Source organism: Numida meleagris, chromosome 3, assembly GCF_002078875.1.
Source record: "Numida meleagris isolate 19003 breed g44 Domestic line chromosome 3, NumMel1.0, whole genome shotgun sequence".
NCBI lineage: Eukaryota > Metazoa > Chordata > Aves > Galliformes > Numididae > Numida > Numida meleagris.
The window spans coordinates 106,110,650-106,132,199 of NC_034411.1; the positions used below are offsets into that span (position 1 = coordinate 106,110,650).

At 51.2% G+C, this 21,550-nt stretch overlaps 2 protein-coding genes across 4 annotated transcripts in view; both read left to right on the plus strand.

Moving 5' to 3' along the window:
• LOC110396698 (nuclear GTPase SLIP-GC-like) lies at nt 817–10,789 on the plus strand. 2 transcript variants are annotated; one of them, XM_021392537.1, is made up of 19 exons: nt 817–956; nt 1,576–1,734; nt 2,705–2,797; nt 2,884–2,998; nt 3,412–3,634; nt 4,049–4,255; nt 4,465–4,686; nt 4,960–5,135; nt 5,247–5,265; nt 5,752–5,832; nt 6,138–6,243; nt 6,335–6,468; nt 6,597–6,761; nt 7,047–7,204; nt 7,514–7,649; nt 8,224–8,332; nt 8,875–9,011; nt 9,954–10,044; nt 10,444–10,789. In XM_021392537.1, exons 2-19 carry the CDS (start codon nt 1,707–1,709, stop codon nt 10,509–10,511), a joined length of 2,268 nt encoding a protein of 755 aa, XP_021248212.1. In that variant the 5' UTR covers nt 817–956; nt 1,576–1,706; the 3' UTR covers nt 10,512–10,789. The 2 variants fall into 2 exon arrangements, with proteins under 2 accessions (XP_021248212.1, XP_021248213.1); XM_021392538.1 differs by having other exon boundaries at nt 836–963.
• LOC110396269 (nuclear GTPase SLIP-GC-like) overlaps nt 11,840–21,550 on the plus strand; it is a 19,923-nt gene continuing 10,212 nt past the window's right edge. For both annotated transcript variants that reach the window (XR_002436895.1, XM_021391834.1), the window contains exons 1-13: nt 11,840–11,996; nt 12,439–12,529; nt 13,149–13,250; nt 13,375–13,480; nt 13,942–14,164; nt 14,558–14,767; nt 15,344–15,568; nt 15,685–15,860; nt 16,029–16,047; nt 16,290–16,376; nt 16,929–17,034; nt 17,136–17,269; nt 17,769–17,930. Coding sequence is in view for 1 of the 2 variants with exons in the window: in XM_021391834.1 (XP_021247509.1) it covers nt 12,496–12,529; nt 13,149–13,250; nt 13,375–13,480; nt 13,942–14,164; nt 14,558–14,767; nt 15,344–15,568; nt 15,685–15,860; nt 16,029–16,047; nt 16,290–16,376; nt 16,929–17,034; nt 17,136–17,269; nt 17,769–17,930 (1,584 nt within the window). In the remaining variant the exon portion in view is untranslated. The remainder of the gene's footprint in view (nt 11,997–12,438; nt 12,530–13,148; nt 13,251–13,374; nt 13,481–13,941; nt 14,165–14,557; nt 14,768–15,343; nt 15,569–15,684; nt 15,861–16,028; nt 16,048–16,289; nt 16,377–16,928; nt 17,035–17,135; nt 17,270–17,768; nt 17,931–21,550) is intronic.

Here is a 21,550-nt window from a genome sequence, read left to right on the forward strand (position 1 = left end):
GGATACAGCAGGGCGATGCCCATGCTGCAGTTCCTCTGCTAGAAAATGTCCCCATTGGAGCAACCCGAACGGCACTGGCCTGGGCCTCACTTGCATTGCCCTAAGATGGGGAAGTAGACATAGGCTTGTAGAGAGGAGCTGGAGGATTCCCCACTAAGACCAGGACAGATGGGCAGATGATCAAAAATGCATTTAGTGCCCTGTGGGGTCAAGTAGAAAATGTTTGCAAGGTTTGAAATTGGGCTCAGTGATCCTTACCGGTCCCTTCCAACTCAGGATATTCTATGGTTTGAAGGTTAGTTGAGCTTTGGCTTTTGGAGCCATAATCTGGCACAGGGTGTACCTTGTCCTCTGCATCTTGCTTGCTTCATCTTTCCTTGACCTCAGGTGGTTAAAAATTTGGCCAAACTGAAGCACGTGCAGTTTGCGTCCAACTTCTCAGCTTGTTCCCAGCCCCACGTGCAGTGGCCAGGACCCCAGTGGAAAAGATGGGGGCAGGGCGAAAGTGCCCTGGGGTGCCCCAGTGGGCTGAGTCAGGGAACAGGGAGAGGCCGGAAGCAGAGTGGCACCTTGGAAAAAAAAAAAAAAGGCCAGATGACTCCTGTACATGACGTTTCTGGGGGTTTCCCCAAGTTTCTGCCTGCTGGAGCCTCACCTCAGGTCCAGCCCTTGGAGCCCCATGCCTTGAACTGCTCTCAGAGGTACGAATCTCCCAGAAACTCAACCTGAAGATAGATGTGTTGTGGTTTAGAGGACTGTTGAAGATCACAAACAGGAAGCAGGTGAGGATTTATCTGGGGGTTGGCCTCCTTCCAGGGGGAGGAGTTCCACCAGGTTTCGTTTCTTCTGCGAAAGAAGAGTTCCACCACGTTTCATTTCTTCCGCGAAGGAGGAGTTCCACCCGGTTTCGTTTCTTCTGCAAAAGAGGAGTTCTCGGAAAGCCTTCGAATCTGAAGGTAAAAGGTTGTATGTCCTTAAATGTATTTAAATTGCTTTTGTAACAGATTTCTTTTTCTGTCTGAGTAATGTGTTCTCAACTTTTAACCTGTTTAATTTCGTCTCTTTTTTTTTTTTTTTGCAATGCTGGGGAAAGTTTCTTCCCGAGGAGATCTCAGTCTTTCTTTGCCTTGGTTGCAAATTGTTGGACTCAGTTTCCCTGTAGAAACTCCAGTCTGATTCAGCTCCAAAAAACTCTACGAATTCTTGAAAAAGCAAATTAACATAATTATCAGCGTAATGTGTGCATCTTGTGTGCCTTGACAAGCGTGTTTGGTTTGGTGGCACAAGAGGCAGATACTGTTTTGTGTTTTCACTGCAAATTCTTCCTCCTTCAACGCCTGCTCCTAGGGCTGTCTGTTGTCACCCACAGTGTCGCTGGCAGGTCTCTGTCCTCTGCCACCCTCATGTTGATTGCGTCCCCCTGTTCCTAAGGACACCTTAAGGTTAAGCTGTGGTGTGGGAAGAAGCCAGAAGCATGAAACCTTGTGCAAGTCCTGCTGTGACCCCCAAGGAGGCAGAGGTGGCATCCTCAAATCACAGCGATGGAGGTGGTGACCATGCTCTTCTCTTCCCCAGGAGGCTCTTGCAGTGCTTCCATCTGTCCTGGGGCCACCACCTTCTGAGCTGCTGACATCCAACATTCCACCAAGGGACAGCACCCCACTACTTTGCTGAGGTCATCTCTGGTTTGGCATTACTCCTTTACGATGGCAGAAGGATGTTCCAGACAATGCGGTGAGTTCAAGGAGATCGTAGAATCATAGAATGGCCTGGGTTGAAAAGGACCACAAAGATCATTGAGTTTCAACCCCCCTGCTGAGTGCAGGGTCGCCAACCACTTGACCAGGCTGCCCAGAGCCACATCCAGCCTGGCCTTGAATGCCTCCAGGGATGGGGCATCCACAACCTCCTTGGGCAACCTGTTCCAGTGCGTCAACACCATCTGAGTGAAAAACTTCCTCCTAACATCCAACCTAAACCTCCCCTGTCTCAGTTTAAAACCGTTCCCCTTTGTCCTGTTGCTATCCACCCTCGTAAACAATGATCCTGTGCTGTGTCCTTTGTCACCGTGAATGTTACTGAATCTGTAATTATAGAATTATTATGGTTGGAAAGACCTCCAAGATCACCAAGTCCAACCTCAACCCATCCCCACCATGCCCACTGGCCATGCCCCTAAATGCTGCCCCCTCTGATGTGCACCTGATGGAGAAGAGGCCCAGACCCACACTCAGCATCTCCTCTGACCTTCCTGAGATGGAACTTCACTGTGGCCTTCCATAGCCAAAGGGAACTATTAGGAGAGCTGGGAGGGGCTCTTTGTCAGGGAGTGTAGTGATAGAACAAAGGGCAATGGCTTTAAATTTAGGTAAGATGTAGGTTAGACATTAGGAGCAAATTCTTCACAATGAGGTGAGGCCCTGGCACTGCTGCCCAGAGAGCTGTGGGTGCCCCATCTCTGGAGGTGCCCAAGGCCATGGATGGGGCTTTGGTCCATGCAAGGCGTCCCCATGGCAGGGGTTGGGGCTGGGTGGGCTTTAAGAGTCCTTCCAACCCAAACCACTCTGGGATTCTGTAGTTCAGTCTCATGAGCTTTAAAGGGATGCTCCCCTAGTGCTGCCAGGGATGATCTTCAGTTCACAAGCCCTCTAGCAAGAACTTGAGAGCAGATGCACTAACCAGAAATCCCCTTTCCTCTGACAAGGTGGCAATGATGATTCACTGGAAGAGACTCCCAAGAAGAAGTGCAAGAGAGAGCAGGCTCCTGAGTATGGGGAGCAAGAGACTGTCAAGAACTGTGAGTAGGGAGAAGGCACAGTGCCTACTGACCCTGGGCTTGGAACGTGCCACTCTGCAGCCCTGATCTCGGTGTCCTCCCTGCAGGTAAAAGGATGCAAAGTGAACTAAAGACCATCCTGGAGAAGTCCTCCCAGAAGCTGTTAGAATCCCTCCCTAAATTCAGCCAGCCTGGGGCAAGAGAGGGGATCCTATATCTTGGGTGAGTTGACAGATTTTTTTTGCCTTAAAGGGCATCTTCTTATTCTTGTGTGGAAAGGGGCTGCCCGGAGCTTTTGTCTCATAGAGTCATTCAGATTGGAAAAGCCCTCCAGGATCCCCAAGTCCAATCCCAACACAGTGACGCCACCCTTTGAAAGGCACAAACCTATTGAACTCATTTAAATTTTAATTAGGGTGGGGAGGCCCTGGCACTGCTGCCCAGAGAGCTGTGGGTGCCCCATGCCTGGAGGTGCCCAAGGCCATGGATGGGCCCTGGGCAACCTGAGATGGTGGAGGGCAACTAGCCCACAGTATGGAGTGGGACTGGGGGGGCTCTGAGGTCTTTTCCAACCCAACCATGTTGTGTTCCCATGATTGTATGAATTTTTCCTTCCTCTCTCTCTCTGTCCTCAGGAACCGCATCAAAAGCTTGAAGCCCGACATTCTGATGGACCCCATTTACATTGGTCTCTTTGGCAGCACCGGGGCAGGGAAAAGCACATTGCTGAATGCCATCATAGACAAAAAATACTTCTTGCCGGTGTCAGGGTGCAGTGTCTGCACATCCTGTGTGGTGCAGGTCAACACAAGCCGCAGTAAACAGCATGAGGCCAAAATTCACCTGCTCACAGATGAGGCATGGATCATAGCTCTATGTTTCTTGAATGTCTCCCTGGAGACACTCGACACTCAAGTTCGGGCTGGATGGAGCTCTGAGCACCTGATGGAGCTGCAGGTGTCCCTGTTCACTGTGGGGAGTTGGATCAGATGGCCTTTAAAGGTCCCTTCCAACTCAAATGATTCTGTGATTTAACGTTTACCTTTAGAGCAGAGAGGAAAGAGGCTTAGCTGGCTTCTCCAGAGGGAAGCACGACTTGCTGGAAGAACGTGGGGTGGGGAGGATGTGACCCAATGGCCAATGTGTCCCCAAAGAAGTGATGGGCACTGGTGCTGGTTCCCACTGGTTTAGGTGTGCCAGGAGACAGGAAGCAATGGGATTTCTTCCAGGCATCCAAGCTGTAACTTCTGTACATCTGATGTGTCTTGACAGGAGTGGAAGGATGAGCTGAGGGGTCTGGTGGAACTTGTGGACCCCAGTGAAGACAGCAAGTACAACAGCGAAGGAAGTGAGGCTGCTTTGAAGATCTCTGCTATCTACGGCAAAGGAGCTGAAACGAAGAGTTATGAAGAGCTGTGCAGGATGAAACCCGTAGTCTCCATTCAACCTTCAAGATGTATCACCTTCAGGGAAACAACAGTAAGTAGCCTGTGTATTTCAGGGAATCCCAGAGTTGCATGATGATTTGGGTTGGAAGGGAACTTAAAGCCCACCCAGTTCCAACCCATGGGCACGGACACCTCCCATAGACCAAGGTGCCCAAACCTCATCCAACCCCAGTGGGGTTCTGGTGTCTCTGAGCTTCTTTGCTAAGGGGGTCACTGCTTTATTCACTTGCTATGTCCTAGGCAGAAGAACTTTCAGAAAAAATGAGCCCATATATCCGGAGTCCAACCAGTGCAGAAGGAGAAATGGAAGAAGAAGAAGACAGAAAAATGCAGCTCTGGCCCCTAGTCAAAAATGTGGAAGTGACTCTCCCATATTCACAAGTGATTCCGGAAGGTGTTGTCTTTGTGGATATTCCAGGGACAGGTGATTTCAACAGCAAAAGGGATGAAATGTGGAAAGAGGTGAGTGTGAACTGTCCCACGAGGAGGGTGGGAATACTTGCTTCTCTGGATGTGGTATTCGTCTGTTCCCTAAGGATCAGTGATGGAGAGGTCTGGGAGCCCCCGTGGGGCTGTGGGGAACAGGGATGCTTATAGCAGAAGGTGCAGGGTAGCATTCTGGCGTGGCATGCCTAAGTTAATGGGATTGAAAGGTGCTTGGCATCTCTTGTATACACTCTGCTGATTTATCCCAACCTTTATTTCTGTCCCTCCTTCCCCTCCTGCCCCTTGCAGAACATCAACAAGTGCTCCGTTATTTGGGTGGTCAACTCCAACCAGCGGATCGTGGGAGGCAAAATCCATGAGGTGCTGCTGAATGAGGGCATGAAGGCTTTCCAGTGTGGGATGTGCAGGGACATCTCCTTGGTGGTCACCAAGTCCGATAACTTGGATCTAGAGGAATACAGACGGTAATGAAACAAGCTGCATGTGTGACGCTGCGTGTCCCACCTCCTTGCAGGAGCTGGGGACTGCTAAAATCATTCAAATGCATAACTTCTGCCTTGTTTTTATCTTTTCAGGGAAAAAAAGAAAAAAACTGTGAGTATTTTTCAGCCTTACGTTTCTTCATCCCTTTCACAGAATCATAGAGTCATTAAGGTTGGAAAAAAAAACAGTAAGATCACCAAGTCCAACCATCAGCCCATTACCACCATGCTCACTCATAGAATGGTAGAATCATGAAGGTTGGAAAAAACCTCCAAAATCACCAAGACCAACCCCAACCCACCCCCACCATGCCCACTGCCATGTCCCCACGTGCCACATCTCCACGGTCCTGGAACACCTCCATGAACGGTGATTCCATTTAAAGAAACTGGAGAATTTCCCACATGAATCAATGTGACTGGAGCAGAACTGATGGGCTTGGTGCAGAAACCAGGAGCTCTGTGCAGTTCTTTGTAAAGAGAGTCCTTCGTTAAGGAGAAACTGTCCTGGATGGTCCATTTGGCCTTTGAAGTTCAGGATCCCTAAAGCATTATTGGGAAAGGTCAGTAATAATTCCAATTCTTTCCCCCAATGTAGATAAGTAAACACGATGCTATTCTGGAAATGAATGAACATGTGAAACAGAAGAAGAGCATAACGATAAAGAAATGGCTCGAGGTAATGTTCTTTGGAGAACCTGGGTGGGTTGGCATATGTCTGTATAGCACTGTTCTTCTGGGAGTGTATTAGCAGACATTTTCCATGATGTCTGGTCACTATCTAGCAACCTCTGCTTAATTTCTTTGCTCCATGTTTGGGTCCATTTGGTCTTCCTGATCATCTCCAGTTTATTTCTCCACCATCTATGAAAGAAACACGTGGAATTTGATGGTGGGGGTGTCCTCTGATCCAGCTTCATGAAAAAGAAGAACCCAGATCCCGTTGCTCTGCAGAAACGAGCTCAGGTTGTTTGTATCTTTCAGGAAAAGCTCCCAAATGACTTGGAGGTGGTGCACAAGGCTGACCTCGTGTACACGGTCAGCGCCCGCGAGTACTGGCAGGGGGAGACGCTCAGCCAGGAGGAAACAGGTGATGGTTGGGTTTTCTGGCTGCAGGTAGCACGCAGTGATGCGATGCAGGGCTGTCCTCCGTGCTCACCCAGCCTCTCGCTCGCTTGCAGAGATCCCAAAGCTGAGGGATTACATCCGCAAGTTTTATGTTGAGCAGAAGAAGAAGGTGCTAGTGGATCACACCGTGGAGGCTATCACCATTTTCTCTCTCATCTGTAGCCTCCAGGCCAACAAACATGCTCAGGTTTGCCCAGAGCGGCTTTAGGGAACAGTTATAGGGAAAGGTGGGGAGGCGGTTGGGGCTCTGGTGGGATTATTTATGGCTCTCTTGTGGTCTTATTATTTTTTCCTTCTGTTGTCCATTGATTTCAGTATCAGCTTGCAAAAAGAAATCACTTGAGAGATGTCATTGTGCAGAAGATCGCTGACTTGGGGAAAGATATTAAGGAATGCTTTCTGCCCATCGAGCAGCTACTCGGGGAAGGTGTAGAGGAAGCAAAGAAGTCATATGAGACAGCTCTCCGCAGTATCCTCAATGTGGGTATAAAGCAGTTCTCTGCTTTCTGGTGACGGTGATAGGGCTTGAGGAAACAGGATGGAGCTGTGTCAGGGGAGGGTCAGGTGGGGGTTAGGGAAAGGGTCTGCATCAGAGGGCAGTGGGCATGGCCCCAGTGCCAGAGCTCAGGGAGGGCTGGAACACCACTCTCAGATGTATGCTCTTCAGGTGATCCTATGTGGAGCAAGGATTGGACTCGATGGTCCTTTGGGTCCCTTTCAACCATGGCCAGCCTGTGCCTCATCCTGGTGCTTTCTGCCCTGCAGCGCAACCATGGGTACCAAGGCTACCACCGGACCTTGAGAGCTGTGTGCCTGAAGAAGGGAGTCTATGCCTCCCGCACCTTCTACCGGATAGACATCAACAGCTCCTTGGCACAGCCCATCTATGAAAAGATCGACAAGAGTTTTGGGAATGTGTTTGGGTGAGAGCCTGCCTGTATTCCCCCCCAACCCCATTTTCATAGAATCCTAGAATCGTTCGAGTTGGAAGGGACCCTTAAAGGCCATCTGATCCAACTCCCTTGCACTGAACAGGGACACCCACAGCTCCATCAGTGCTCAGAGCCCCATCCAGCCTGATCTTGGCTGTCTGCAGGGACATCCACCACCTCTTTGGGCAGCCTGTGCCAGTGCCTCGTAGAATAGAATCATGGAATCCGGGGAGTGGGGAGGCCGTGGACAGTACAATGACATTGCCATTTTCCTTTTTGATGAATTTCCTACCCTGACAGGATCCAGATGGGCACCTGCTCCACACTGAAAGCCTGCCTTAATGCTTTCAAAGAGGCCGTGCAGCAGAAACTACAGGATGCCCAGATCAAACTGATGGCTGACAACGAGCACAAGCTGGCATTCCTCAAGCAGGAGGTACACTAGCCTTGCAAGGGGAGAAAGAGGAGATGGAAAGGGGGAAAGCACTGCTTATGTAGGACCTGTGGAGGTGACTTGCTCTGTTTGAAGCTCCTGGATTGGACACAGAGGGAGATGTGAGCAGTTCCACCTGGTGTTCAGCAAGCATGATCTTCAACAGGGTTAGGAGTTTTTGCACTCTTTCTTGAGTCCTGGAATAAAACTTCCAAGGTGGACATCTTCATGTTAATTCAGAGCAGTGGAAAAGTGATGCCCACTGGTCATCTGTTAAATGCCACACTCCAGTTTAGGTCATCATTATAGGGTTATTAGGGTGGAGTTGTTAGCTTTAGGTCTTCTGCAAAAGAGCGGTGCTGCAGTGGCACAGGCTGCCCAGGGAGGTGGTGGGGTCACCGTCCCTGGGGGTGTTCCAGAACCGTGGGGATGTGGCACTGAGGGACGTGGTCAGTGGGCATGGTGGGGGTGGGCTGGGGTTGGGCTTGGGCATCTTGGAGGTCTTTTCCAACCTGAATGATTCTATGATTGTATTACTGTCATGCTGGTGGGAAAGCATTAGAACTTATTCTTGCAGACAGACTTCATCGTCAGTGAGGCTGAGAAACTCATCCTCCAGAGGAAAGCAAGTATCTACCAGTCCCTTGTAGTATCCATTCAGAATGACCTGCTGGTCTACTATGAAGGTATGACCATCACCTTTGCCCTGAAGGTTCTTTTGATTTTAACGGAATAACCCCAATAAGGTTGTAAGCCTGCAGAAGGGTGCGTGCTTACAATCTGCCGATAGGAAGGCTGGGAAGAAATCCACAGGGAAAAGGATCGTCTGCTACGTGGTCATCAACTCACAGAGATTTCTGAAGTCCAAAGTAGACCGTGCTCAAATATGGACACTTAACTGCCTGATTTACTCTAATTCATTAATTTTTGTAAACTACAGATGTTTTCTAGCACTAATTCATTCCTATTTGTGTCTCTGAAGGAAGAAGCAAAACTAATACACCCCGAATCTGTTTCTTCCTTCCTTTCCAATCAGTAGGTGGCATACTTAGGAAGCAAAAAAAGTTAAAATCCAGCTGGGTGAATGCAAGTCCCTGGCACGAGGGAGGCAGCTGGGCCTCCTGCTGTAGAAGACCATGGCTGTGACCTTGTTCCTTTCCCAAACAAAAGCACTGCCCCTGCTCCCCTCGGGCTGGACCCCAGTGTGACAGTGACCCCTTTGCCACAGAGGCTGCTGCAGTGAGAGGACTACAAGCCTACCAGAAGATGCAAAATATCCTTAGCAAAGGTGTCACAAGAGCAGAGGAAAGTGGGATGTTCAGGAGAGCTGAGAACAGCATGAGAGAGCACCTGCAGGAGATGAAGGTGAGCTGTGCGCCTTTGTGTTCCTTGGGCACCTCTTCACAGTCATGGGCAGCGCTTTGGGGGTAGAGGACAATCTTCCCATCCTCCTGACCCCCACCTTTCAAATATTGATCAGCACTGATCTGATCCCTTCTCCCCTTCTCTTCCCCAGGCTGAACAGCCCCAGGGCTCTCAGCCTCTCCCCATCAGGAGATGCTCCAGGGCCCCACCATGTCTGCAGCTCTCCACTGGGCTCTCTCCAGCAGTTCCCTGTCCTCCTTGAACACGAGACAGCACTGGGCGCAGTGCTCCAGATGTGGCCTCCCCAGGGCAGAGCGTAAGAGAGGAGAACCTCCCTTGCTCCGCTGGCCATACTCTGTGCAATGCTCCCCAGGGTCCCATTGGCCTTCTTGGCCATAAGGACACACTGCTGGCTCATGGTCAACCATCGGTCAACCATTGGTCAAGTGTCAGTCAACCACTGGTCAACAGTTGGTTAATTGTTGGTCAACCTGTTGTCCACCAGAACATCCAGGTCCTTTTCTACAGAGCTCCTTTCCAGCAGCTCAGCACCTAACCTGTACTGATGTGTTCAGTTATTCCTCCCCATGCGTAGGACCCTACGCTTGCCCTTGTTGAACTTCCCTTCACCATTCTGCAATCAGTGTGCTCAGGGCAATGCATTTTTGTTTTACCTAAAGAGGCTCTGCTCTGGAAATATTTAACCCCTATAAAACATTGAGCCCTATCAGAACAGCCGTGCTCCATCCCAAGCTGTTGGCTTGTGCTGCAAACCACCCTCCTTGTGCACCAACACTGGGGATCAGGCCAGGAAAAGACAGGTGGTGGCTGCCCCTGTGCTTCCCCTGCTGGGAGGTGACCGGGTACACTAATGGGGACTGGGGGGATGAGGAGCTCCACTTCTCTCCCCTGCTGATGTGCTTGGCGATGTGATGGCTGCAGGAGCAGATCACCAGGAAGCTGGAGGAGGACTTCTCCAACATGCTCAGCCTCGCCTTTTGCCCCTGGGACCAACTGGATGGCAAGCTGCCAGGTACATCCCCTTCCATGGGCTGGGGGCTCTTTGTGCAGGTCCCACACCCCCTTCCTGAGGGTATGGTAGGGGTGGGTGACAGGGTGATGCGGACATCCAGAGCTGCAGTCTCACCATGAAGTGCTTTCCGTGGGTTCCCTTGGGCATCAGAGGGAGGTGCCATAAGCAAGCAAGGTGCCCGCATCCCAGCCAGAGCCTCAGGACTTCCCTGCTTGCCCCAGAGCTCTGCATTCTACAGTCCCCAAATCCATAAACATCATTATGGGCACAAGTTTGGTGATGGGGTCAAATAAATCCCAGCTGGGTACATTGACTTCTCAAGCACTTGTGTGGAGGAATCTCCCCTATTCCCCAGAGGCAGATGTCCAGCTGACTCTAACAGGCTCCTCTGTTTTGCAGACTTGCATAATGAATACCTGCACATCAGCTTCATTCATAAGACCCTGCAATCAGCCAAAGCCTCTTAGAGAGCTGCAGGAATTGCCTCTGATGGTGTGTTTTTATTATTCCTGTTGGTGGCTTGCTCTCTTTATCCTGAGACTTCATAGGAAATCATCTCCAATGCTTTTTTGTTTCCTCTTGCAAGGAATTCTGAGATATTTTGTATGCATTTTATAGTACTGCCAAAGTAAGAGTCCTGGGCAACGTTCAGTGTCCCTTCCCTGCACGCCTACATGCCAAACATATCCTGATTTCACCAGCCAGGCTTCTATCATTCTTGATGCTTCAGATTTTTCTAATAAAATAAAAATGTTATTAAAAAAAAAGCGTGTGTACTTAGTGTGCTCCCATGAAAGCCAGGCTTGGGTAAAACCAGCCCCAAAGAGCTGCCTGGGGAAGTGCTTCCCTCTGCAGAATGATTCAATACAAAGCAGACGTGATGGGGTTGTATGGGGCACAGGCACTGAAGGTGCCCTGGGCTCAGGGGAAGGACGGAGGTATCTCAGCAGCTCCAAACTCCATGCAGAAATAGAAGAAGCTTGCCCCATGAGAATCATAGAATTAGAATCATTGAACCATTCAGGATGGAAAAGATCTCTGAGATCCCCAAGTCCAACCCCCAGCCCACCCCACCGTGCCCACTGACCACGTCCCTCAGTGCCACATCCCCACGGTTCTGGAACACCTCCAGGGACGGTGACCCCACCACCTCCCTGGGCAGCCTGTGCCAATGACTAACCACTCTTTGAGAGAAGAAATGCTCCCTAATACCCAGCCTGAACCTCCCCTACGCAGGTGGGTTTGTACAACCAAGGTCTTGTTCAAGTGCCATCAGTGGGTTCAAAGCTTCCAGAGGAAAACAGTGCAGATCCTACTGGATATTCAAAGGGGAAATGTAACCAGCAGACAACTGGATAAGGAGATGTAGAAGGAGAGTCTCTGCTCCTTTAGGGGTGTCTGATCATGGACCTTCTCCAAGGTAACAAAGAATTATCAGGAAGGGGGAAGAGATGGAACTAAGTCTGGTCAGTTGTGCTGATTGATAAGGAAAGAGATGGAATGTGGGAATGCTGGTTGGTTCAAGCAACAGAGTGAGGATCTCTGGATCAGGATGATAAGTAGTAAAGAAATAGAAGCAATAAGCAAAGGCAGAGACAACAGCAAGCATGGAGCTGTGCACTGACATCAGATTTTGCTTGCATCTACGTTTGCACAGTGCAAAACTTGTTCCAACATGCAAGAGTATGATCACTGCTGTAAGAAGAGGCAGTCATCGAAACCATGGCACAAGAGAAACTGACTCAGCCCCAGGGGGGCGGTGAGTGGCATGGGCAGGGCTTTGTGCGTCAGCCTTTGCTTCTCCATTCTAGTAAGAGGAGAAAGAGAAAGGTGAAGGCAAAGTTACGAAGTTCGATTTCTTGGTTGCTTTCGGGTGACTCCGTAGACAAGCCTTCGGCCGCCTCTCTCTTGTCTGAACACACCTGGAGGTTGGAAGTCTTTGCAGAGCACAGGTAAGAGAAGCAGCCCACAGCAGGAGGGACCGCTTCCATCTGTGGGTGCTCCCAGAGCACAGATCTGAGCAGCCCACTGGGGTGTCCTCGGCTGCAAGAACCACGGAGGCAAATGCTTGGGGTGCAGCTGGGGCTGCCTGCCCAAGCGAGGGGGAGATGCTCCGTGGCCCTGTGAGGACAGCTGGCATACGTACCGTGGTTTAAGCATCAGCCATGCTTTGCTGATGTATGTGCATTGATGATTAACCCGAAGCCTCATAAAAAAAGTGCACGGAGTTTCTTCTTTGATACCCAGAGCAACCTCTGGACGAGTGAATCAATCAGTGGCACGGCTGTGCCCAGGTGTGAGCGGGACACCTGGGGCTGTGCTGGGCACAAGGGCATGACACCAGCGGCACAGGCTGCATGATTCATAACTGTCTCTTTTTTTTTCTCCCCTCAGGCGACTCTGGGAGCACAGAACTGGTTGTAACAAGAACAACCCGGTGGTGGAAAGACTATGGAGGAGTCCCGTGAAATGGCAAACTCTGATGGTGAGTGCGTGTTCCCTGCTGTCCCTGTTCCTGCCAGCTCAGAACAAACCTTCTGCTTTCACTTGCTTGCAGGTTGCTGCAGGGAAAGCTTTTCTTTAGATAAGTGGCAGCAGCCAGGAAGCCACAGCTTCTCTTTAATCTGTATTTCCTGGCAGATGAATTGGCCTTCCAGAGCCTCTCCACCTCACACAGGGACAAAGGGGAGGTTCACGTTGGGTATTAGGAAACACTTCTGCTCTGAAAGAGCGGCGATGCAGTGGGTGCCCCACCCCTGGAGGTGCTCAAGGCCATGGATGGGGCTATGGTCTATGGAAGGTGTTCCTGTGGCAGGGCTTGGGGCTGGGTGGGCTGTAAGGTCCCTTCCAACCCAAACCACTCTGGGATTCTACAATTCTTTGTATCCCATCCTCTCGGAGACTTGTGACCTAACGCTAATGTACTCAACACGCCAGCCCTGCTCTGCTCCTTCTGCTCTTTCTGTCTGTCCAGCACAAACCCCATCAGCAGCCGTCTGCCTGGCCAAGGGGATCTGGGGGTTGACGCAAGGTTTGCTGTTGTGTCCCCGCTTGGGCTGTCCTCGGGGTGTTGGAAGCACACATTCACATCTCTGTCCTTTCAGCCCCCATCAGTGCTGAAGGGGACAGTGCAGCTGGGACTCCCCGGAAGCAACCACGCTTGCAGCTGCCTTCCCAGCAGGAGGAACAGAGGATTCTCAGGAACTGTGAGTGCGGGGAGCCACGTGCATGGCACCAGGGCCAGCCAGAGCCATGGCTCAAGGTTCAGAGAGGGACTACAGCCCTGTTCCTGCACACTGAGATGATCACGCAACCACCTCTCCCTTCCAGATGAGAACATCGAGAGCAAGGCCAGAAGAATGCTGAGCACCTTCTTTGAGAAGATTTCCCACCTCTTTCTGCTGAATGACATGCCTGGGAACCTGACCTATCTGCGGTGAGTCTGCAGCTGAAGAGGCTCCCCCAGATATGCTTTCCTTTGGTGATGCACCGTGCCCTGCCCCCAGGCTCAGCTCTGCTCCGAGGTTTTGGCACACACCAGTTTCTAGGGAGAAAATTAAAACTGGGAATTGCTGCTGGGATCCCTCTGGAGGGTGCATTCCCAAGGGTCAATGCAGGTTGTGCTCTGACGGCTTTGTGCCATGGGGAGGTTGAAGGGTCCTTGCTGGCATCCCATGGAGGTGGCAGGGAGGGATCAGTGGAGCTCCTGGAGCTGCTCCCATTTTGGCATGGGCTCACCAGGGTTTGGGGCAGGGAAACGAGGCATGTTGGAGAGCATGGCTTGTGCCTTAGTAAGAACTCCTTTCGCTGTGGATATCGCATCTCACAAGGAGAAAACTCCCTTGATATTTGCATCTGCCACGGTGGTCAGAATTCCTCATGCACTCTTTCTCCCAGGGACCGCATCACCAGTCTCAACTCCAGGCCTGCCTTGGAACCCCTCCGCATTGGGCTCTTTGGGAGCAGTGGCGCGGGGAAGAGCACGCTGCTCAACACCATCCTGGACAAACGTTTCTTGCTCCCAGTGTCAGGGATCCGCACGTGCACGTCCTGCCAGGTCCATGTCAGCGTCTGCAGGAACAAGTATTATGAAGCCAAGATTTTTCTCCTCTCAGATGAGGTAAGGCTGTATTCTGGGCCCCGCCGTGGAAGGGAGCCCAGCACCACGGCCAGGGGTTGGGGACATCCCCCAGGAGGAGCCCCCACCACTTTCTGGACTCTGTGTCATAGTTCTGGCACCCACCTAACACAGCAGTGCTGCTGATGGGCAGCTCCTGGGCTCCAGGCTGTGCACAGTGCCCCTGGGCTGCCTGGGCACTGCAGGGCAGAGCCCGGCTCTGACCCCTTGCATCTCCTGTGGGGATTTATGGCCATGGGTCTCTGGCACATGCTTGCAGAGAGAGGGGGGCCTTGCACCCCCCCACTCTTGCTCCCCATTGCTCCCCACAACTGAAGCTGCTCCTGCCCCAACAAACTGGAACCATGCTGCTGCATAACGTGCTCCTCACTGCAGGAATGGAAGGAGGAGGTGAAGAACCTAGTCACGCTCCTGGAGAACGGGCATGAGAATAGTGAGACTGACGACGATCTGCAGCACGCCGTTAAAGTGCTGAAGGCTATCTATGGGGAAGGAGCGGATGTAAAGTCTTACGAAGACCTGATGAAAACCAAGCCTGTGATCACTATTCCTCCCTCAAGAGTTATCACTCTGAGAAAGACAGAGGTGAGCACATGGATGCTCTCCAGGGCTCCTCCTCCTGCATCTGCATGAGCAGCCCCAGCTTTGCCCTGGTGCCAGGGCCATTGCTTGCAGGGGAATGAGGTCTCTAGCACATGCTTTGCTTGCAAGGAGCCTCAGTCAGGCTTCGCTTGCCACTACATTGTCTTCTTGCGGCCAGACTGATTATTTGCTACTGTGCTTCTCAGTGTGAACACAGCATTTTCCATATCAGTGTTTCCCTTGTCACACTGTTTCGGTGGTTTGCTCTTTTGCAAAGGCTTCTTGGAGGGTTTGTCTCTATAGAGAATGTGAGAATTATTGGGTTGGAAGAGGGCTTTAAGGTCACCAAGTCCAACCATTGCCCTGAGAACCGCCAAACCACGTCCCTTAGTGCCACATCTGCACATCTCTTAGATACGTCCAGGGGTGGGGACCCCACCACTGCCCTGGGCAGCCCCTTCCAGTGACTCACCATCCTCTCCATGAAGAAATTCTCCATAAGATCCAACCTAAACCTCCTCTGGCACAGCTTGAGACCATTAATGGGGAGCAAACATTGAATTGCTCATGGTGTCCCAGGCAGAAGACCTCGCTGATGAGCTGGATCCATACATCCGCAACCAGGATGGCCTTGAGGGGGAGATGGGCAACCCCCAGTGCAGTGAGCAGATGCGGCTCTGGCCCCTAATCAAGCAGGTGCGAGTGACTCTCCCCCTGTCCAAGATGGTACCTGAAGGTGTTGTCTTCATGGATATCCCAGGAACAGGCGATGCCAACAAGAAAAGGGATGAGATGTGGAAAGAGGTGAGTGGCACTGGGGGCAATGCAGTGGGGTGGGGAGCACTGGGGATTCTAACACAAGGGAGATGCCCTCAGTGCTCGCGCTTTCTGCCTTATTCTTCTCCTCTTGTTCCCTCAAGAGCATCCTGCAGTGCACATCCATTTGGATCGTCGCTGATGTTGAACGTGTTTTCGGGGGCAAAGCACAGGAAATCATGGTGCAAGAGGCAATTAAAGCTTGCCAGGCCGGCAAGTGCAGCGATATCACCTTCGTGATCACCAAAATGGATAAGATTAAAGTGGAGGAGTACTTGAGGTAGAGAGCAGCTCCGTCCTGGTTCTGGGGTTGCAGGACAGGCTGCCTCATCCCCACTGCGTGCTGCCTGTCCAGCTGCATTCCCCACCAACAGGTTTTCTTCTTAAAATCTTTACACATTCAAGAGTATCTGCTAAAAGCCTTTTTTTTCTTCTTTTCATTTCCCAGGGACCACCCAGGGACATCAGTGAGTATCTGCTGGCTGCTTTCAGAGGTCAAAACCCACGTCCCTTTTCTAACTGAGTATTTCCATAGAGCAGAAGTGCATAGTCTTTGGAGGATGGCTCTTGTCTCCCACAGCTGTAAAGGGGGAGCACTGGTCCCTTACTGGGGGGCTGTGCACTGGGGCTGCACCAGGCTTGCTGGCAGCTTTGCCTTGGTGCAGGGGAGATGCTCTCCTGGTAACTCTCGCTACCATTTGCCATCTAGAGGGATGTAAGCCAACGTGATGCCATTCTGCGGATGAAACAAGAGCTGAAAGCAAAAAAGACCAGATCATTAAGGGAGAGGATGAAGGTAGAGTCATTCTATTGAGTTTGATGGCTATGAAGTATCATTCGGTCTCAGTTTTGGTAACAAAAGCATCAGTTACAGTGCTGATGTTTATGTGCGTGCCTGTTCCTGTGAAATACGTTAGACCCCCTTACGGAGGTGTTTGTCTGGGAGGGGATTGGGTGCACCCTCAGTAAGTTTGCAGATGACACCAAGCTGACAGGAGGTGTTGATCTGCCTGTGGGTAGGAAGGCTCTACAGAGACATCTGGACAGGCTGGATCTCTGGGCTGAGGCCAGTGGGATGAGGTTCAACAAGACCAGGGGACGGGTCCTGCACTTTGGCCACAACAACCCCAGGCAACGCTACGCAGAGTGGTGCTGCAGTGGCACAGGCTGCCCAGGGAGGTGGTGGGGTCACCGTCCCTGGAGGTGTTCCAGAACCATGGGGATGTGGCACTGAGGGTCATGGTCGGTGGGCATGGTGGGGGTGGGTTGAGGTTGTAGAGGTCTTTTCCAACCTGAATGATTCTGTGTTTCATGTTGCACATTTGTGTTGCATGCTTGTGTGTTTCAGCGGAAACTACCCAGTGACATGGCGGTCCTGCAGAAGCAGGAGCTGGTTTTCCCCATCAGTGCCCAGGAGTATTGGAAGCCCACAGTCCTCGGAAAGGAGGATACAGGTATCAGGTGGGCTGAGGGTGTGCTGTGATCCTGTTGCCTGTGCACTGATATCTGATAGTGATGGGAAATCAGTACAAGTTGCATTTCAATTATCTTTCAGAAATCCTTGAGCTGAGAGCCCACATTAGGAAGCTCTACCTGGACATGAAGCGAAGTCAGTTACAAGATTATCTGAAAGAAATCCTTGTGGTCTTCTCTCTGGTCAATGTTTACAACTCCATACAGCTCAGCCCGGTACGTCTGGTTGCAGCTGAAGGCAGCTGTGCTGGTGTTGGCAGGCAAATATAGAACTACTCCTGCTGCCCTAAGTAGAGGTTAGTTTCATGCATGGGTAAATTCAGCAGTGCCAGGAGACAAGGGGCATCCCTGGAACATAGAAAGCCTTTTGCCTGGCACACCCAGCTGTGAAGATGCACCAAGGCCAATGCCTGCATGCAAAGCCATTTTCTGGTTAGCCACTTGGCTCCCTTTGGAGAGGGTGAAAAAGCAAGAAAGCTGCAGAGGCTGAGAGAGCTTTGCCAGCCCTGCAGCCCCATTGCCTGCTGTCCTTCTCATTTTCTTCATTTTCTCAGCCCTCTCAATTGGGCCAGCAAGAGGACAGGTTCTAGCTTCCCCTCTGCCGCTCATGGTTTACATTCACGCTACCCAGGATTTTCCAGGGAGGACAGTGCTGGAGCCTATTGACTTTGCAATCAACAGCTGTGGCAAGGTTTGTGCCATCTTGCTCTTGCAGAATCCATCTGTGAAGGATGAGCTCGATAGGTTCATGTCACAGACGATCGAGGCTCTGAAGAAGACGATTAAGGGCAATTTTGGCCTTATGGATGCGCCTCTCAACAGCGGGGTGAAGTCTGCCCGATCCAAGCACAAGAAAAACGTCGATGAGGTCTTCTTGGTGAGTGGCAAAGGCCTACCCCTTTCTCTGGGCTGAATAGGATCATTTCATTTTCTGTCTTGCTGTTGTCTTTTGGGTGCAGGGGAATACTGAAGAAACAGTCTTTCAGATTGATAACCATACACTGCCAGTCAGCCGGGATCATTGAGGGTAACGGCAATCCTGGCTGGAGTGCCCCCATGTCCTCCATAGAGGCATTTACTGCATGGAGGTCATGTAAGAACCTCCGCTTCCCCGACTTTTTCTTTATGACAAATACAGGGGAATTCCAGGGACTTGTTGAGGGGATAAGGTGTCCCTGTGTCACCTCTTGTTCAACTAAGTCGTGTAATGCAGAGAGCTTTTCCTGGGAGATGGGTCACTGAGGGATCCAAATCGGATCACCAGATCGCCACGTCAGCCCCCATGACGGGCGACGCTGCTCAGTGGCCCCTATGTTAAAACCTGGATGTCGGGCTCTATAACAACTTTCGCCCCAGCAAGGGCTAAGAGGTCGCGTCCCAGCAAAGAAAGCGGGATGTCAAGGACATAAGGCCGAATCGGCCCTGCTGTCCGCTCCTGCCCATTGTCCTTCCACGAGAAGAGGATGGGATAGTGACTGCGGTGGCCCGTCACAAAACCCCCCACCCCACTGACTGAACGCGGGAGTATTTCCAGGGCCCAAGAGGAGGGCCACACAGCCGTTGAAATAGTGGTGACATCTGCTCCGGAATCGATTAGAAAGGAAATGGTTTTCTGGTTCGGATTTGGCTGTGTCAGGCCTTGAGTCAAGACTTGTGCTTTAAGTATGGGTCTGTCTCCTAAGTCAAAACTAACTTGAACCAATGGCACGTCAGCCTGGCTGGCAGATTGTCCCTCTTCTATGCCTGATTCCCCCACTAGGCGGAACGTAGCTGGCTCCTTCCCCGGCGCACAGTATTGGACAGGTACCTCAAGACCCTGCTCCAGGGCCTTGGAGCCAGCAACCCAAACCGCCACCAGCGACTTTATTCGTGTTCCTGGTCTGGTCCGGGCCACGGTGCGGCCCACGCCTGTGGATTTTGCTTGACAGTCGGGGGGACCCACTGCTGTTGTCGAGGGGTCGGTCCCCCATTCCCCCCGACTTTTCCGTTTCCCGACGGCCCCTTTGTAGCTGGTGCTCCGGTCTTCTTTTGTGTGCAGTCTTTTGCCCTATGCCCTTCTCCCCCGCACACCCAACACCGAATGGTACTTCCTCCTCCTGTTTGTCTCCGGCCCTGCAAGCGGTTGTGAGCAAGGTGCTTTCCCTTCCCGCAACGGAAACAGAAGTCTGGTGTGGTTTGGACTGCCATCGCTTGCATAGCTGCTGTTACCCCAGCAACATGATCTGACAAAACCGCAGCCAATGGCTGCACCTCTTGAGCTCCACCAAAAGTGCAGCCATGCGCTATGAGTTCCCTGCTGTGGCTGTGGCAGGAAAGGCCGCAAGAGCAGCCTTGTACTCTGGAGCTGCGCTTGACGTAAACATTCTCGCAGCACTATTTCCTGAGTTTCCGGGGGCAGGTTGCTACTCGAGATAGCTGTCTGTACTCGGTCTGCAAAGGAGCCGAAATGCTCCCCAGGTTTTTGTCTAATATGAAGATAACTTGGCGACCCACTAGTAAGCTGTCACGGTATTATCTAAGGGTCTGCGTCCGTGACAAGGGGGACAGGCCCGAAAGAAAAAAAACGAGGAAAGAGGAAGAAAAAAAAATGCTGGTGGGTAGGAGCCAGCCCCGGGCAGTCCGGCGGCTAAAGTGGCAGGGAAGCCGCGGACCTGCACACTGGGGAAACAAAGGGAAAAGGGGAAAGGCAGGGGACTCGTAGGCGGATCTAACACACACAAAAAAAAACCAGCAGCACCAATCCGAGGAGGAACAACTAATTTTACTAAATATATCAAAAATGAGACTAATAGAATTATAACAGAGAGTTTACAGGCTGAAAATCTTAGATAGTAAACTGCAGGAGGACCACGTGCTTTCTCCACCGGGCAGGAAGGAACAGGCCCCGCGTCTCCCACGGGGCTTCACCACCTCCCCTCCCATGCAAAGACCCCTGGGGAGTGCACCTGCTCCCCTCCCCCTCAGAGGGCCACACCAAAAAAGGTAGTTTGCAGTAACCAGGGAATTAACTCTTTAACTGCCCGTACCTTACATGATGTAATGATGTGGAATACCGACAACAAAAATCACAAAACCATAACATCCCTCCCCTTATTCCACATCACTACCTCATGCTTAACATATATTTATATACAAACGAACAATAATTAACATACATTACATATGTATCTATATGCCTAAATATACATGGAATCACTATTTGCATTCCCCCAGCATCAAATTCCCTTGTGGTACGCATTGGACATCCCTGCTTTTCCCCATCACCCACCACGTGGACCCAGGTCCCTGAGCAAACACAGTGCCATGGTGAGGTTTCCCTTTTCCAGAGGCTGGAAGAACCCAAACTGCTTTCCCCAGCATGCTCTTTACGTGTACTACAGGGACCTTATCTCCCTTTACAGTATGTAGGGAGCTAGACTGGGTAGGACCAGCTCAATTGATTGATCCTCTAGTGGTGACCAACCAGGTGGCTTCTGCTAGATGCTTCTCTCAGTGCTTAAATGTTCCACTACCCATTGCTCTCAACATAGTTTTTAGCAACCCATTATACCGCTCGATTTTACCAGCAGCTGGTGCATGATAGGGGATGTGATAGATCCACTCAGTGCCATGATCTTTGGCCCAACTGTCCACAAGGGAATTTCTGAAATGAGTCCCATTATCGGACTCAATTCTTTCCGGAGTGCCATGCCACCACAGGACTTGCTTCTCGAGGCCTAATATGGTGTTTCGGGCGGTAGCATGGGGTACTGCATATGTTTCAAGCCACCCAGTGGTTGCCTCCACCATGGTGAGCACGTAACGCTTACCATCGCGGCTTCATGGCAAGGTGATATAATCCACCTGCCACGCTTCCCCATATTTATATTTCTGCCATCGCCCTTCCCCCCAGACAGGTTTCATCCTCTTCGCTTGTTTAATTGTGGCACATGTTTCACAGTCGTGGATAATGTGTGTAATAGCGTCCATAGTTAAGTCCACCCCTCGGTCTCTAGCCCACTTACACGTCGCATCTCTTCCTTGGTGGCCCGAGGTCTCATTCAGAAACAGTTCACCCTTGTTTTGCCAATCCAGGTCTATCTGAGCCACCTCTATTTTGGCGGCTCGATCCACCTGATGGTTGATCTGCTGTTCTTCAGTTGCTCGACTCTTGGGCACATGAGCATCTACATGACGCACCTTTATAACCATATTCTTTGTTCGGACAGCAATATTTTTCCACAGTTCAGCAGACCAAATAGGTTTACCCCTTCGTTGCCAGTTATTTTGTTCCCACTGCTGTAACCACCCCCATAAGGCATTTGCCACCATCCATGAGTCAGTGTAAAGATAAAGCATTGGCCACCTCTCCCGTTCGGCAACATCTAAGGCCAGCTGGACAGCCTTTACCTCTGCAAATTGGCTGGATCCTCCTTTTCCTTCAGTGGCCTCTGCAACTTGTCGTGTAGGGCTCCACACAGCAGCTTTCCATCTGCGATGCTTCCCTACAATACGACA

Bases quoted from the DNA above. Each gene is read 5' to 3' on its own strand.
- LOC110396698 (XM_021392537.1), top strand. From the start codon at position 1,707: ATGGCAGAAGGATGTTCCAGACAATGCG. The intron at 2,798-2,883 runs GTGAGTAGGGAG...TCCTCCCTGCAG, and splicing joins GCAAGAGACTGTCAAGAACT to GTAAAAGGATGCAAAGTGAA. The intron at 3,635-4,048 runs GCATGGATCATA...GTGTCTTGACAG, and splicing joins TTCACCTGCTCACAGATGAG to GAGTGGAAGGATGAGCTGAG.